Here is a 16,481-nt window from a genome sequence, read left to right as displayed (position 1 = left end):
GTTTCTTTCCCTACTGATGCTACCCATATTACTGGTGACAGCACCATTACTACGTCATTATGTAGCGTACCAAAGCCACTGAAATTTAATTTTGGTAGAACGCAATTCTAGTTTAAACACTAGTTTTATAGGAAAAATATAGGTGAGAAATATTCTGGAGCCTCTGAATGTTACCGTGAAATGATTTCCTACTTCCACACACAAGCCCAGATTATATTTTATGCAAGACATCCGTGCGACAACTATACTTACCAGTCAGAATTGTTTTTCGAACTCTATTACAGCTGTAGATTAAAATATTCCTTTGTCTTAATGTCCAATTTCTCAGAAGTTTTCCCTTTTTTTGTAAAGGCTAAGGCTGTCGTGGAAATGCTGTCAAAGATTGATATAATCAGTGGATCAGTGACTTCATTTCCAGTTCTCTGGGATGGGACCATAAATACGTAGGTTGTTCACTTTCGTGTAGGAAACATAAGGCGAAAATTATCTTTGGTGAACGGATTAATCGATGACTGCTTTCAACAGAGGGGTAAACGGTAGTGTTAAAAGAAAGATTTAACAGTTGAAATACTTAGTGGTGGGCACTGTTAAAGAAAAATTTCATACTAGCTTTGGACAGTACTTTATCCGATATAACAGCTAACGACTATTTCGGTTCGCCATTACTGGTGCGGCGATTATGTTCTAAATATGCTAAGCGACTGCTGAGCTGGGACTCATTGCTAATATTTATCTAGTTGAGTTCGGAAACAGGTTTCGGGGTAGATCGACACATTCGACGCAAAACATGGTCATTAGAAATAAAAATAAATTTGTAACCATTGGCAAATGATGATTGATGTAAGGTGCACGGGAAGATTTTTAGACCTAAAGATATAGAAAACCTCCAAACAGATCCTCGAAACGATTGGAAAGGCTCTTGACTGGTCAAGGATAACTTTTTTTTGTTGTATTGTTGCTATTTGTTTTTTCCGTCCTAAATTTTAAAGCTATTATATTCGCAGAACTTGTTCTCTGAATGACACGTTTTCACAGCTTGGTATTTCATTTAAAATTTACTGTTGCAGTTTTGAATGTAAGACCATTTAAATGGTCAGATTGTTGAACATGAAGCTGCTATAGTGGGTTTTGGGTAAAGTAGAAAGTAAAGAAAAATAAGTTGCTAGTTAATAGTAAGTCAACTAGGATAGCCACATAAAATTTGGTGCTTGGTTTAGAGGGCACAAATAGATGATCACATACTTCTGCATGGTTTATTCCGTGTCTAACCAATTTCGACATCAGTAGCACTTATTGGCGCTCTTTCGTACTGCTTCTGTAGTCTCTAATCTCTTTAAACGTTTTACATATTATTTGAAGGACATTCTTACTTGTGCAGGCACTTCACAAAATACTAAGCCATGACATGTATTTGGGCTTTCGCTGGATGCTTTGTCGTTTCTTTACATAACCAGGAAGGCGTGATCGGAGTAACAAAGTTAGCCTTGCGTTGTACTTGGTACGTGACAATGAGGGCTCCCGGCAGACAGTTTACACGCGGTGTCAGACGAGAGCCGTGTTTTGACCGTCGGTTCCCACGAGTACCGTTGGCAGGTGACCACGGACGTAGCCGGCGGCAGATTTGTATGCCCGGTGTCCGGCACCGGCGGCAGGTAGAGGCCGCCTACAAACACACCCACTTGACACACAGCTCTTCCGCCCCATCTTGCAATTCCCGCCACTCGCCTGTATTAACGCGTCTCTTTTATTCGGCGCACACACTTTCCTGTAAAGTGTTGTCTCTTTTGTACATGATGAAAACAGTAGCAGCGTTTGATTTTCAGAGCCGATTTCAACACAGCGTCCATGGTAACACGCGGTATAATTTCTCAAAGTCTTCCACCGGCAACGTACCCTGTGGATGTTCGCAGTACGTGGATCATTACCAAAGAGGACCTATATTAAAATTTCTACTCTTCAATTAACCACTAGCACTTCACTGAGTCATAGTAATTGTGGTCTGCACTATTTCCTTATTCGCTTCCTGGATTGACTGTACTGAACGATGAGACGCAATGTATACATTCCTTGCTCAGTTATTTTTGTAAGTCGTTTATGTCATGTTATTCAGTCTTCTACTTCGTGTATATATGAGACTGCTCTAGTACAAGTTCATTTCTTTGTTGGTAAATCTGGTACTGCATCGCTCTCATGGAGGGAGTTTCCCTGTTCCTGGAAAACGACTGTGTAATGCCTGACAGTCTTGAAAATATCTTTCTTTGTAATATGGGAGGGAAAACACACGAAAACACAAATCTTCGCAATAAATATAACGCATTAAAACAATGTTAGAAAAATACGAGTCGAAATATGATCATTGTTAATATTACTTAACTACATTCTCTTAAATTTTCCACGATTTCAGTTGTTAATTTTCACAGTGGTCATACTTGCACATCTATATATTTTCCTTTTAATGTTGTTAGTTACAATATTCTGTAGCGCTACAGTTTTTGGGAAGATGATGTATATTCCATTGAATTTGTGTTTTATCAATATTATGGCTCACAAGTAGTTTTATACTGTATTTGTTACTCTAGAATGTGTCTACTCGATGATGGGACGAAACCGGTCGTGATTGGTCAACACATGAACCTGTGGCAAGTGGAACCATAACTTTCGTAATGTACGTTGTTTTTTTAAATCTTCAGTGTGGGTTTATGTTTGCTGGTATGTTCAGGGAACGAGTTAGGAGGTACCTACGGAAAATGCGACGTTTTTGTAACTTAAAAAGCCGGTAACTTTTCAGATAGTATGCGGTCTCTGTAAAATGTTACACAGATATTTTTGTGTGACATTAAAACCACTGCATCATCTAATAAAACGGAAGCTTTCGTTAAGGAAAGAAAAGACTCAATTGCGAAAAGATCTTATATTGTTGTGTCATCGTTTACGCATACACAGATATTCTTATATTTACGTAGCGCCTTCGTATGAAATACCTGTTGTCTTGTGTGCAAGCCATGTTCAGTGCCAGAATTCTAATTCTATTTTTTTAAGTAGGAGCATTGGTATCAAAATAGAAGTAAACGTTAAATTACGTCATGAGGGTTCAAATGGCTCTGAGCACTATGGGACTTAACATCCATTGTCATCAGTCCCTTAGAACGTAGAACTACTTAAACCTAACTAACCTAAGGACATCACACAACACCCAGCCATCACCTCATGAGGGACTAAATTAGGGATTTTTAGATGGGGTTTATATAGGGAGGGCGCACAATGTTATCTTGTACGGAGAGTCATCGACAGAAGTAGAAGCAACTTCGGGTGTGCCCCAGGGAAGTGTTTTGGGACCCTTGCTGTTCACATTGTATATTAATGACCTTGTGGGCAATGTTGATAGTAGCCACAGACATTTTGGAGATGATGCAATTATATGTAACGATGTACTGTCTGAAAAATATCTGCATAAATATTCAGTTAAATCTTGATAAGGTTTGAAAGTGGTTCAACGATTAGTAACTTGGTATAAAAGTTCATAAATGCAAAACTGTGCACTTCACGAAGAGACAAAAAACCGTATTATCCTATGACTATAAAAGTGTTGGAATCTGCCACGTCATACAGATACCTGTGTGTGACATTTTGTAGGGATATGAAATGGAATGATCACATAGGTTCAGTCGTGGGTAAAGCAGATGGTAGACTTCAAACAGTGGAAAATCCGGGATGGAATGCAACAATATTATGAAAAATATTTGCTACTCACCATATAGCGGAGTCACTGAGTCTGAGGTACAACGTAGATACAACAAAAAGGCATCAGAAGCGAGCTTGTGGTCAACAAGGCCTTAGTTGAAAGTAGATCACACACACACACACACACACACACACACACACACACACACACGACTATTGTCTCTGGCAGCTGAAGCCAAACCCTGTGACACTTTCCGACAGGCTTTTTTTTGTGCCTACCTGCTAGTATCTACGATAAATGGTGAGTAGCAACTTTCCTTTTCATAATAATGCGGTAGACTTCGGTTTATTGATAGAAAACTGAGGAAATGCAGTCAGTTTACGAAGGAGATTGCTTACAAATCACTCATACGACCTATCCTAGAATACTGATCAAATGTGTAGTACCCGTGCCAAATAGGGCTAACAGGAGATATTAAAAGTACACATAGAAGGGCAACAGTAATTGCCACAGATTTGTTTCTCTCATGGGGGAGTGTCACAGAGATGCTGAAAAAACTAAATTGTCATACTCTTGAAGATATACGTAAACTGTCCCGAGAAAGCCTACTTAAAATGTTTAAAGAACTGACTTTTAAGTGATGACCGTAAGTATATACTACAACCCCTTACTTATCGTTTACGTAGGGATCAAGACGAGAATATTAGATTACGTACAGCACGCACGGAGGCGATTAACTACCACACGTCAATGGAACGGGAACCTAACTGGCGCAATAGTACATATTCGCTGCCGTGCACTTCACAGTGGTTTACAGATTATAAATACAGACGTAGACATTAAGAAGTCATGAATACCATAACAAGACACGGCATTTAAGAGGGGCACGAAAAGTCTGTGCTAAACAAAAGGTGCGTGGTTCTCTGCCAGGTCACGCCTTTCTATTCGACGCCACTTGGAAGGTTTGCATTTAAGTTTCGCTGCTCTTCTAACTGACCAGCTCCTCATTTGGTCTTGCGAGTTTGAGTGGAGACCATTCGAGACCTTGGTACCACAGAATAATGGAACCAGGCACCTCTGCATAACATAACTAGCCAATGACGATTATCATTAGACAAGAGAAGGGAAAGGCTGTTCAGTACGTCTTAGCCCTCTGCCCAGAAGGTGGACTGGACGGACGGTAAGAACAAAGTGTGCTAGAATCCTACACGGGTAGTGCGTACCACGGAGCAGCACTACAAGGATGTCGGACTAGGACACAGTTGGGCGATGAGATGTAAGCTACATCGCGCAAGCCACTAAGTAAAGTAGGGCGGGTGCAAGGTTTTCCACCCCTTGTGGGCTGAGGGTTAGCTGACGATTTTTGAAGCTAGCTCGATCTGTGTTCCGTGGGAGGTTCAGGACGGAATTGTAAGGCGGCAGTGGCCCCGGTGGCGCGGGGCCCACCAGCTACTGGAGGCGAGGCGGTGCCGATTGACGGACGGCGTCAGCGCCAGCGACTGGGAATCCCAATGACGTCGCCGTCGGCCGCGTCCAGCGCGCGCCGTGATGGAGCGCCCCGCGACTGCGCTTCCCACACAGGCCCGCGAGGGCGGCTGCTCTAGTCTGCATATAAAGGGCTGGCGGGCGCGCACGTACAAGGCTCCGGCCGGCACGGCCGTTTCTCACCTCACCTCCCCCCGCGGGCGAAAGCCCCGTCCTTGGGATTATTCCATTCTTCGCGCCTCCCTCGACTCCCCAACCGTGTACAGTCGGATTGTGTGTGCCATACGCTGACCTCAGTTTATGCAGTAGTGGACATATTCTGCCCTGAAAAATAGTCGTTCGAGGAATGCTTCTAGAATCGGGATCCAAACATTGATCTGGGAATAATTACGACCACACAACAAAATACGCTGGAAATTGACATATTTATTCTACTGTGGTGTTTCAGGGCACCTTCAGATGGCGACAGTGGCAGATCATGGTTCATGTAGGAGCTGGCGGAAGTTACTGCAACTACGCTGTGCGAAATAATAGCTAAAGTTTGTTTTTTTGATATTACCTTGGCTTGAGACCGAACATATAACCGTCTCGCAAACACATACAGTAACATCACACCATAACATGCTATCAAATCTTTCTCCCTGATTGACATGGACAAACAACTAGTACCTTTACGGTGATCACTTATAAGGTGTAAAGGAAAAAGTATCAGGTTTTATCGTCGGGCCGATGATTAGACCACTGAAGGCAGAGTAAAACCATGGTTGGGAATTGGATAGGAACCGAAATGAGCAGTATCTTTCTCGCGAAACCATCCTGGCATTTTTAAGCGATTTATGAAAACGATTCAGAACTTAAAATGAATAGCCAGATGGGGATCTGAACCCCACGTTGTCGTCAGTGCGGTACCTAACACTGCGCCATCTCGCTTGATGGGGAACCATTTCTGCATGTTCGCTGTAGATTCCCGTAACTCTGCTGGAATTTCTCAGCGCTGTAATGATACCAAATGTTTACGTAGATTCTAAGAACTCAGGCTACTTTACAGTCATCCCGGCACAGATAAACTCTTACTGGGTAGCTCTCAGAATCTTTATGCGGCTATCCCAAAATCAAATATTTGCGCCAAGCCGTTGGACATTTTGCAGCATTTTACTAGAATAAGAGACGTTTTAAGAGACGGAGGAATATTGCAATCTGAGTAGGATAGACAATGATGATGATGTTTGGTTTGTGGGTCGCTCAACTGCGTGGTTATCAGGATCCGCACAAATTCCCAACCTTTGCTCAGTCCAAACTCGCCACTTTCATGAATGATGATGAGGACCTCACACACACCCAGTCATTTCGAGGCATGTAAAAATCCTTGGACAAGGAGGAGAGTATAAGAAATAGTAACAATGCTTTCACACGGCAAAAAGCCTTTCTATGACTAGAAACAGCTAGTAACCTTAAAATAATACACACATCGACGCCAGATAACATTTGAGCATGAAGCAAGGATGAGGGGGGAAGACAGAAATCAAATGATCAGATCCCTTTGCAATGTAGCGTGGAAGTTAAAACAGATCGATTAAGGAACGAAGACACCCTCCAGTGAGAGGAAGAGAATAAATCCCTTAGAAACAAAGGGAAGAGAGAATTGTTGATCGCACATTGCGACGTAACATGACATGTCTTGTTGCTGAAAACAAAAATTTAAATGCACGGTAAGAAATCGCATGGGTAGGTCTGCATATGAGTACATAAGGTACATCGTTCAGGAGATCGGGTGCAGTAGTTTTGCTGTTGTGAAAAGCAAAGTGACAAGCAACAGTATAGAGAACTACATCAAATCGATCTTAAGGATGATTCAAATATTTCATTAATGTAGTGGATAGTTTTCAAGATTTTGTCTATTACTTTTTAAGACGTTACCTATTTGTGGGCGCTTATCTGATACACTCGTTTTGGAAGTAGTGGTTCTGCTACTATACTTCAATTTGTCCATTTATATACAGGACAAAGAATGAAAATATTTCTTTCATACATGTATGATAGCTTGAGAATACACTAATTAGCATACCAGAACTCAACTTCCAACGTTTTCGATGTTGTTCAGGGATATCTTCAGAGTATTTTGGCTTAAGGGACATATAGTCTTCGACAAATGGCTACAGAGTCATTGAATTTCGTGTGTGGTTTTGCACCAGTTTGCTCTGTATCCGCCTTTCACTGAAAATAGCGCACAACAGTGCAAATGTCAACTGTTTGCCTTGGCTTCAATTCGCTCATGGCACCTCTGTAGTTATTTTACTATTCACCTTCAAACTTTCATTCAGTACTACTCGGCTATGTCTTACACTTGTATTTATCGTTGTGTAATTTGTACGGTCGCAGGTTCTTTCTTTCTTTCTTTCTTCTTTTTCTGTAATTTGTGCCTTAAAGTGATACTTAGCAGTAGTATGTATGAGTCACTGATGACGAGTTGGCTACTGTGCATCTCGTGCACTGAAACAGCTGACCCCAAGGGATGGCAACCACATCACAGTACAGTGAGGATTGTTGTACATATCTCCGTTGTACGTCGTACATTTTGGTTGTTGCATATTATATGCTTCTTGACGGCGAAAGTATTTTCACAGCAACAATGTGACTGCAATAACAAACTGAATAAATCATAATTGCTGTATTATTCTGGAATAATCACTAGAAAATACTCACTTCTCGAATTTCGTTGGTGGAGTTATGGTTCACATACCATATGTCGGGTCATTTAGCTGCCCTACCCATTTGCAGATTATCCAACCCACAGAACCTTCAAATACTATGAGCAAGATTGTCATATTCTCTCACTTGCTACATGGAAACTGTTAGTACTACAGAAAAAATGTAAAAGATTATCTTGTAGGAAATTGAATGCAGTTAAATTTTAAACTGGTATTCGGTTTCGCTATAGGTCATAGTTTGCCAATTATTAAAGGTTCAAAAAATGGTTCAAATGGCTCTGAGCACTATGGGACTCAACATCTGAGGTCAACAGTCCTCTAGAACTTAGAACTACTTTAACCTGACTAACCTAAGGACATCACACACATCCATGCCCGAGGCCAGGATTCGAACCTGCGACCGTAGCGAATTATTAAAGAAAAACGTACAGAAGTGAAAAGTGATTTCAATCACGTTTTTATTGAATAACTCTGAAAGCACGGCTTCCAGCGTAAACATAAACCAAATTTAACTACATTAAATTTCCTACAGAAAAGTCCTGATCACTTTTTCTGTAGGACAAATAGTTTGGGCGAGCGGGAGAATATGAAAATTTCACGCGTTGATTTTGAAAGTTTTATGGGTTGCATAAAACCCACACCTAGGGGCAGCTGAATAATCCTATATGTTGCGACTAGTTTCTGGGCCGCAGCACCTTTCTCAAGCTTTCATTCACGCATTAAAAAAATAAGTAGATAAATAAATACGAGTTGCAGCTGTTGAACTTCTGTTCCCAAAAGAAAATAAATTAGAACAATTCGAAGTGCCCACTGTGACTTCCTAAGATATTTTGAGGAGTTACAGATATGATTGGTATGAGCGTATTCATCAGACTACAGTCGATCTTTCATTTCTACCTTTCAGTATGGGCACACAAAATGGCACTGCGGGGAATCGATGTTAATAGACATCATACATTAGTTTTACTGGGTACCGCGATGTTTTCTCTACTCCAAAAGAAGTCACGCTTTCGCCCCGTGCAGCGCGTGCTCGGTTGTGCGCTGCTGTGCCACCCGATAAAAGCGGCGGATTATCTTTATTATTGGGTAGTCGCCCCCTGTCCTATCCCGAGCCGTCCTGTCATGTCGTGTTCACTCGTAGTGCACATCTCGCACTCGTAAAACCGGTGCGCGCACCTGCGGGCTGGCTCCGCGCATGCGCACTCGGCGCGCCCGCGTTATTACACTTTGCGCTGCGTCAGGTAATTCCTTCCTTTTTTTGCGCGGCGTAACTTGGCGCTAACTGACTCGGCTGCGACGTTTATGACTTGTAGCCGGTAGTTTGTGCCGTGTTTTGTCAGCGCGAGAACACGACCGTGGCGTGCAGGCGACATGGGAGCGGGTCGGGCCGTGCAGCAGATAACCTGATGGAGACCTTAACGTTTTTAGTGGCCCACGGCGGAGAATCGGAGCTACCCCGCAAACGGTTCTTTTTGCTGATGAGGTGTCCGTATTTTGACTTCGCAGCTAGTCATTCGGTCAGAACAAATTGTATTTGTATATATAATGTGGGACATTTACCAATTTTAGGTGCACTGACATGAAACCAATGGTTTTGTCTCTATACTTCAGCGAGATGTAGGCAGTTTGTCATTTATCATTCCTGAATTAATGTTGATTGTACGATAATATATTCAGAAACACTATACGCTATCCCTATAACTCTGAAATGCTTAGGAATATTTACTGTCCTCTTGTCGGTATTGTATTCACTCTTGTAATACAGAACTAAACTGAAATTAAAATGTGGCACCTGTTTCTACATTATTCAATGCCTTCTTGAATAAATATTCGCGGTACCCAGCCGTGCACCTCTTGCGAAAGCAAATCTACGGGCGCGGATGTCTTTCTTCATGGCTGCAAAAACCTGAAAATTGCTTAGGGGGAGATCGGAAATGATGGAGCATGTGGGAAGGCTTCTCAGTGAAACTTGTGCAACTTAGTCAAAACAATTTCGGTAACATGTGGGCAGGCATTATCCTGCAACAGAATGAATGTTGAGGTTGTTTCGACTGCTATGCAGGAGTTCCGCTGGGGTTTACACACCCTTCGTACTGTCCAGATCTCTCCACATGCCATTTCCACATTTTTGAAACCGTGAAGAAAGATATTCGTTGCCATAGATTTGCTTCGCACGAAGGAGAGTACTCCTGCAAACAATCATGCTTCCGTAGACATTCGAAAACATTTTTTCCATGAAGGTATTGACCGAACTGCGCCAAAATGCGATAAATGTTTTCACAGTGATTGAGACTGCTTTTCGAATAATACGCAGTTTACTTACATTTTACCATTTGTCTCGTTATCATTCAATTGCCCCTTATAGTATGGTTTCTGTGTAGTATCTGTTTAAGGGGCGTTAGTATGTTCTTAATTGTAGAAATTTCGAAGTTATGTTCCAAATTCCATTCAATGCTTTTCTTTAGTGCATCTTAATGGAATTAATGGTGCAGCTGATCTTGTCAGAAAACTTACCTCCCGTCTTTTACTGTGTTTAATTACCTTAGCCCATTATACCTCATTTTTGACCGAGCGAGGTGGCGCAGTGGTTAGCACACTAGACTCGCATTCGGGAGGAAGACGGTTTAATCCCGTCTCCGGCCATCCTGATTTAGGTTTTCCGTGATTTCCCTAAATCGTTTCAGGCAAATGCCGGGATGGTTCCATTGAAAGGGCACGGCCGATTTCCTTCCCAATCCTTACCTAACCCGAGCCTGCGCTCCGTCTCTACTGACCTCGTTGTCGACGGGACGTTAAACACTAAAAAAAAAAAAAAAAAACACACACATACCTCATTTGGGTTGCAGACACGCTCTCGGACGATTCGTGGACATCTGAAACTATACTTCCTGAGTCTCTTCCCAATCAAATACAGTCCGATTTGACTGCGTGACGTCTAAATCACCCCCCTAACTCAAACCATGGATAAAAACAAAGTTTTATTGGAGTTTTGTGATTTGTCGGTTTACTGGCCGTAAGTTAACACTTTAAAATAGTTCATTTATTGGACTAATCATTTATCTAGCTTAAAAAATGCTTACGCTATCCACCTTTTCCCCCCACAAAGAATTGCTAGGATTCTGAAACAGTTCTAGTAAAAATTTGCTTTTACTACGTGATATGTTGCATATGATCGTCAGTTTTTATGTTACAAACATTTCGTACATTTTGAATTTTCCGGAGAGATTTTTATCTAACCTTACGAGAATTTTTGGCTGTTCTAAACTAGTTCCAGCAATTTCTTTGTTGTTATTGGATAACTATTTCTATAAGCACATCATAATGTTCACTGTCAGTTGCAAGTTTTACACATTGCCGTATAAATTTCACTAGACACGGGTTCTCTAGTGAGGGGGGAGGGGGGGGGGGGAGCGCCAATTTTTTATGGTTGTATGTTGGCTGATTACGGAAACGAGTACTGCAGGAAACATACCGTTGAGATGCACAAGTGGTGATACCGATATCCTATAGATTTTTAATATTGAGGTAACGTATACTTATGTGCGACTGTGGTTTGATAAGTCTGGTAAAAAGCAAGCAAAAAACGTTTATCTCGTAGTCAACCCCCTTACTGCGATGTAGTCTCCTTTGAGTGATATATACTTGCCCAGCGATCCTCCAGGGTCTTCACACCATCGGAAAAATAGATTCTATCAAACTCTTCACGTCTTCATGTAATGAAGATTTCTTCTCAGCAAGCGAGTAAGCCTGGTGACGAGGATGAGAAGCCAAATCAAAGCCCAATCCATACAGTTATGCCATTGTTATCGCTGATATGTGGGATGTTGCATTCTGGTAAAAGAGCACTATCCTGCGTGCCAATCTTGGTCTTTTTCCACCCAAACGATCACACAATGGAGGATAATAGGGTCCAGTTATGGTTCTTTTACCAAGTGATCTATCAGGATTATTCCTTGGGAACCCCAAAAAGCAGTGGCCGTCACTTACCAGCTGACAAACAGGTATTTGCCTTCTTCGGTGCACTTTCATCAGCCGTAGTCCATTGTTTCGATTGCCATTTTGACTCTTGCCCATAATAATGGATCAAAGTTTCAACAACAGTCAGAAATCGGCGCAAAAAGTCTTGCGGATTTCCGTTAATAATCGCTAGACGTGCTGAAATGTTGTGCTGCATGCGGTGTTGGTCACTGTGAGGAAGCACAGCACCCACGTCGTACACAGCTTCTTCACAGCCAAACTTCGTGCGGGAATCATGCAGTCGTTCAGCTGAGATGTCTACAGTCTCAACAATCTTAGGAATTTTTATTCAGCAGTCTTGCGCTGCCATATTATTGATTGTGATGGCCTCAATCGGGCGGTTGGAGCGCGTTTCGCTTTCAGTGCTTGTCTGACCACGTTTAAATTAACTGATCCAACAGCAAATAGGCTGTAATGACGATGCAGAGTCCGCACAGGCTTCATCCAATTATGTTTTGTTTGTACGGCAGTCCAGCCCTTGGAAAGGAATTTTGTAACAGCAGCACGAAACACGGTTTTCTCAATTTTCAATCGCTATCGACAACCTGACCAATTCAGACTAGCGTCATCAATGAACTGTACGCTTTACATTGTTGAAATTCTTTATACGATCCGTTGAATAATCGAGCTTACCCTCCATGAAGGTGCAGCGTAATATTCCATTCTTGAAAATTTACCAGGTTTATCAAACCACTTGCAATGCACAAGTTGGTTCAGTTAGCTTAGTTCCATTCTTCTAGAGCTTTAATTTGAATATCAATTTACATTTTATTTTATTTTATGTTATCAAGGAATTTTTTTAACGTTGTTACTTCATGCAAGGACAAAGGTGCAGACTGAGTGCAGCTGGCGGCGTGTTGTTGCAGCTGCTGGTGGCGGGCCAGCCCACGACAGCGACGTCGCCGCCGCTGGGCTCCGGGGGCGGCAGCTCCGGCGTGGGGGCGGGCGCCGTGTCGCCCGGGGGCGGCGGAGGCGGCGCGGGCGGCGTGGGCGTGGCGGTGTCGTCGTCTTGCTGCGAGAGCGGCCGGCCGCTGGTGACGGACCCGGTGTCTGGCCAGAGCGTGTGCTCGTGCCAGTACGACTCGGCGCGCCTCGCGCTCTCGTCCTACCCGCGCCTCTCCTCGTACGGCGCGCCCTACCCGTCCACCGACCAGAACCCCTACCCCAGCATCGGCGTCGACAGCTCCGCCTTCTACTCGCCTCTCGTGAGTACTCTGCACCAGCCGCGTCTCTGCTAACAGCATATCTTAGTGAACTGTAGCGCAGACGTGTTCAACTTGCCGATACCGGTCGTCGGCTGTGACGTGGTGTGCATCATAATTTGTGTGCACGCCGAGATAGAACTGAATGTTGCCAAAATCTATTTTGATTGGTCAAAAATTTTTAGAATGTAATTTGTGATAGGAGACTAACGCTGCCCGAGGTCTAGGTTAGGCTGGAATATGATGGTTTGGTTATGAGAAGGTATGTTGCTGTGACACATTTCTTAGCTTAGCGAGCACGCTACGAGAGCCATATCAACAGTTCTGCATACTGTAAGACGGAATTGAAAAAAATAATTATTTTGCAAAATACATTCACAGGGTTTCGATATAATCTCCATTCTTGCTTGTGACACTGAGCGAGGTGGCGCAGTGGTTAGACACTGGACTCGCATTCGGGAGGACGACGGTTCAATCCCGCGTCCGGCCATCCTGATTTAGGTTTTCCGTGATTTCCCTCAACCACTCAAGGCAAATGCCGGGATGGTTCCTCTGAAAGGGCACGGCCGACTTCCTTCCCCGTCCTTCCCTAATCCGATGAGACCGATGACCTCGCTGTGTGGTCTCCTTCCCCAGACAACCCAACCCCCGTGCTTATGACAGCTTCCCGACGTTTTGGCAAATTCTGTATTCCGGACAGAGCACATTGATTTTTGAGCTGTCGGATTACTCGGGTCACCTCCCTGGAAGCTTCATCGTTTGTATTAAAACGTTTTCCGTGGAGCTGTTCATTCAGTTTAGGAAACAAACCAAAATATGGTGGCGTCATATCAGGGCTGTATCGTGAATGGAGAAGTATTCCCCATTCATATATGTCGAGCGTTTCTTTCACTTCCGAGTCCAGGTGCAAGCACGTCAGGGCTTCTTTGTCGAATTTTCGGCCGCAAACCATTTTGCGGGAATTGCTTGCAATAAGCGCGTGTTATGGACGTCCCCTGCGCACTCTGTTTGTAGCTATAATTCCATTTATGCCGTACGCAAATATCATCATTAGTTTCACCTTTGATTCCTGTCGGAGGAATTTTTCGGGATGTGGAGAGCTTTTCCATTGTGACGACTGAGACTTCAATTCTGGCTCAAAATCTCATATCCAGGTTTCATAAAGTGCAACAACCGTTTCAGAAATTGTTCTCCTTCTGTTAGGAAACGTTGAAGCAATTTCCGCTGCGATTCTTTCACGAACTACTTTCAGCTCATCACTCGTGCCATGGGGAAGCCATCGTGCGAGAACTTCTGTCATGTGTAACTTGTATGATTCTGTAAACTGAAGTGATGGGCATTCTAGTCTCATGTGCAATTTCCTCACATGCGTCCCTTGGATCCTCCCTCATAATGTCATTAGCAATAGCCTGAGTGAATCAGATTTTCACTCTGCAGCGGGGTGTGCGCTGACATGAAACTTACTGACTGGTCCTTTCTTCCAGGAGTGCTAGTTCTGCAAGGTTCGCAGAAGAGCTTCTGTGAAGTTTGGAAGGTAGGAGGCTAGGTACTGGAAGAATTGAAGCTGTGAAGGCAGGTCGTGAGTCGTGCTTGGGAGGCTCAGATGGTAGAGCACTTGCCCGCGAAAGGCAAAGGTCCCGAGTTCGAGTCTCGGTCCGGTACACAGTTTTAGTCTGTCAGGAAGTTTCAATATCTGAGAGATTTTGTGTGTTGTAGTTGATGACCTCCCACTGCTTGGGTGTCCTCAGTGTTTACCCGACCTTCACGGAAACGAGAAGGACCAGCGTGATACAATGCTACGATCCACTAAATTATTTCCAGATACTTCTCTCGAAGTAGTCTAAATTTCCATTGTGTTGTTTCCATGTAGTGATTCGATTTTCATGTATAAACGCCAGTCACTACGTATAATACGACCTGACGGTTTCAGCTTCCATTTCAGTCCTGAATTACGACACAGTCACGCGAACCAGCAACCATATATACCACCCTCACGCCTGAAGTATCACTCACAGCTTACAAATTTCAACTTGATGAGGCCACTACGTAACGTCGCGCATGCGCAGGTGCAGAACTTTTGAAATGACCCTTGTACTATCTGAAATGAAGCATATGGTGACAGGGTCTAGATTGGCTGCAAGATGATGGAATGTGAGCTTTGTATACGAAATCCTAGTTATGCCTCCTGTCAAATTAGTGGAAATTTCGAGAACGGCGAAGACATTCAGACTGTAAAAACAAAGTTTACATGACTCATAGTCAGATGGCGCACACCACTTCCCTCTCTTAGGTTAACTGTTGACTGAGGTAGGCGACAGTACGCCCACCATAAGAAATAAAGAAATTTGTCATATCGTGAGAAGACCAGACACGACACGTTAGTGGGCCGGCCGTTGGGAGGGGGGGGGGGGGGGAGACTTTACAGAAACCGACCGACCTACGCATGATTCTCACTTCATTTGTGGGATAATGCGCGAATCTCTGACAACAGTTCTACGCCGTGGTCCAGTGGAGACGATTCGCCGATACCTTACTATGCCCTGATTTGAAGCATCAAGTGTGCATCACTATCGTGCAGATAGCTGCGATAAGCGGTTAGATAGTGTAATTTTGTTTTTGTGATGGTCGATTTTGGAAATGAGAGAAGGGAGTAGATAGAATCCGTTGTTGCCCTTAATACTGTCTTTCACGTTACCGGCAACCAGAATGTGGCAGAGCACAACGTACACATAAACAATGTCAGTCAGTGCCACATCTGTGGAAAGATAAAAGATTTAATATTGGACGTTACAGCAGTATGCAGTATAACTGGCCCACTTCTTCCTTGTCTGCAAAAGGCTCGCAACGGAAGAAAATTTCATTCATTGCCCGAGCGAAGCCACACTCCGCCATGTTAATAACCTAGGCTACAGAGGAGAGTTGTTTGGAATTTAAGAGCTTCAGATTTTGAGATATTAAAGCAATCTAGAAATTCTTAGCATGAACCCAGTGCCATATTTTTCCAAGCATTTATCCTCAACATACAAGAAGACCTGCAGGGAAAGCATGCATTCCCTATAAAACTGTTCATCAGTACAGAATTTTGCAGTATGTCTGGTAGCCAGTCGCTTGTTGTTTGTTCTTTTTCTCTCTTTTAGAATAACAGTGACTGCATAAATACAAGGAGACCAAACGACATAAACTTTTCATTCTTGCCGCAAATCACTTGCGACAAATGGGAGAAAAATTCCTCATCAAGGACATGGTTAGTTACATACCGTGTCATTATCGATTCCCAACTGATGTTCCGTTTCTAATGACCCTGACGCCGGTAGGAACTTTTGTATTTACATTAATTTCGAAGGTGGTAACTGCACACTTAATGATTTATTGTGTAAAATTGCTTAT

At 43.2% G+C, this 16,481-nt stretch overlaps 1 protein-coding gene across 3 annotated transcripts in view; it reads left to right on the top strand.

The window, feature by feature from the left end:
• The window catches only part of LOC126267208 (homeobox protein araucan-like), a 629,127-nt gene that overhangs the window by 425,386 nt on the left and 187,260 nt on the right, over positions 1 to 16,481 (top strand). For all 3 annotated transcript variants that reach the window (XM_049972192.1, XM_049972184.1, XM_049972199.1), the window contains exon 2: positions 12,759 to 13,097. In XM_049972192.1, coding sequence (XP_049828149.1) covers positions 12,759 to 13,097 — 339 coding nt within the window. The remainder of the gene's footprint in view (positions 1 to 12,758; positions 13,098 to 16,481) is intronic.

The sequence above is a fragment of the Schistocerca gregaria genome, chromosome 1, assembly GCF_023897955.1.
Source record: "Schistocerca gregaria isolate iqSchGreg1 chromosome 1, iqSchGreg1.2, whole genome shotgun sequence".
NCBI lineage: Eukaryota > Metazoa > Arthropoda > Insecta > Orthoptera > Acrididae > Schistocerca > Schistocerca gregaria.
The sequence above is the reverse complement of the archived record's forward strand: the minus strand, read 5'-3'. Positions and strand labels throughout refer to the sequence as shown.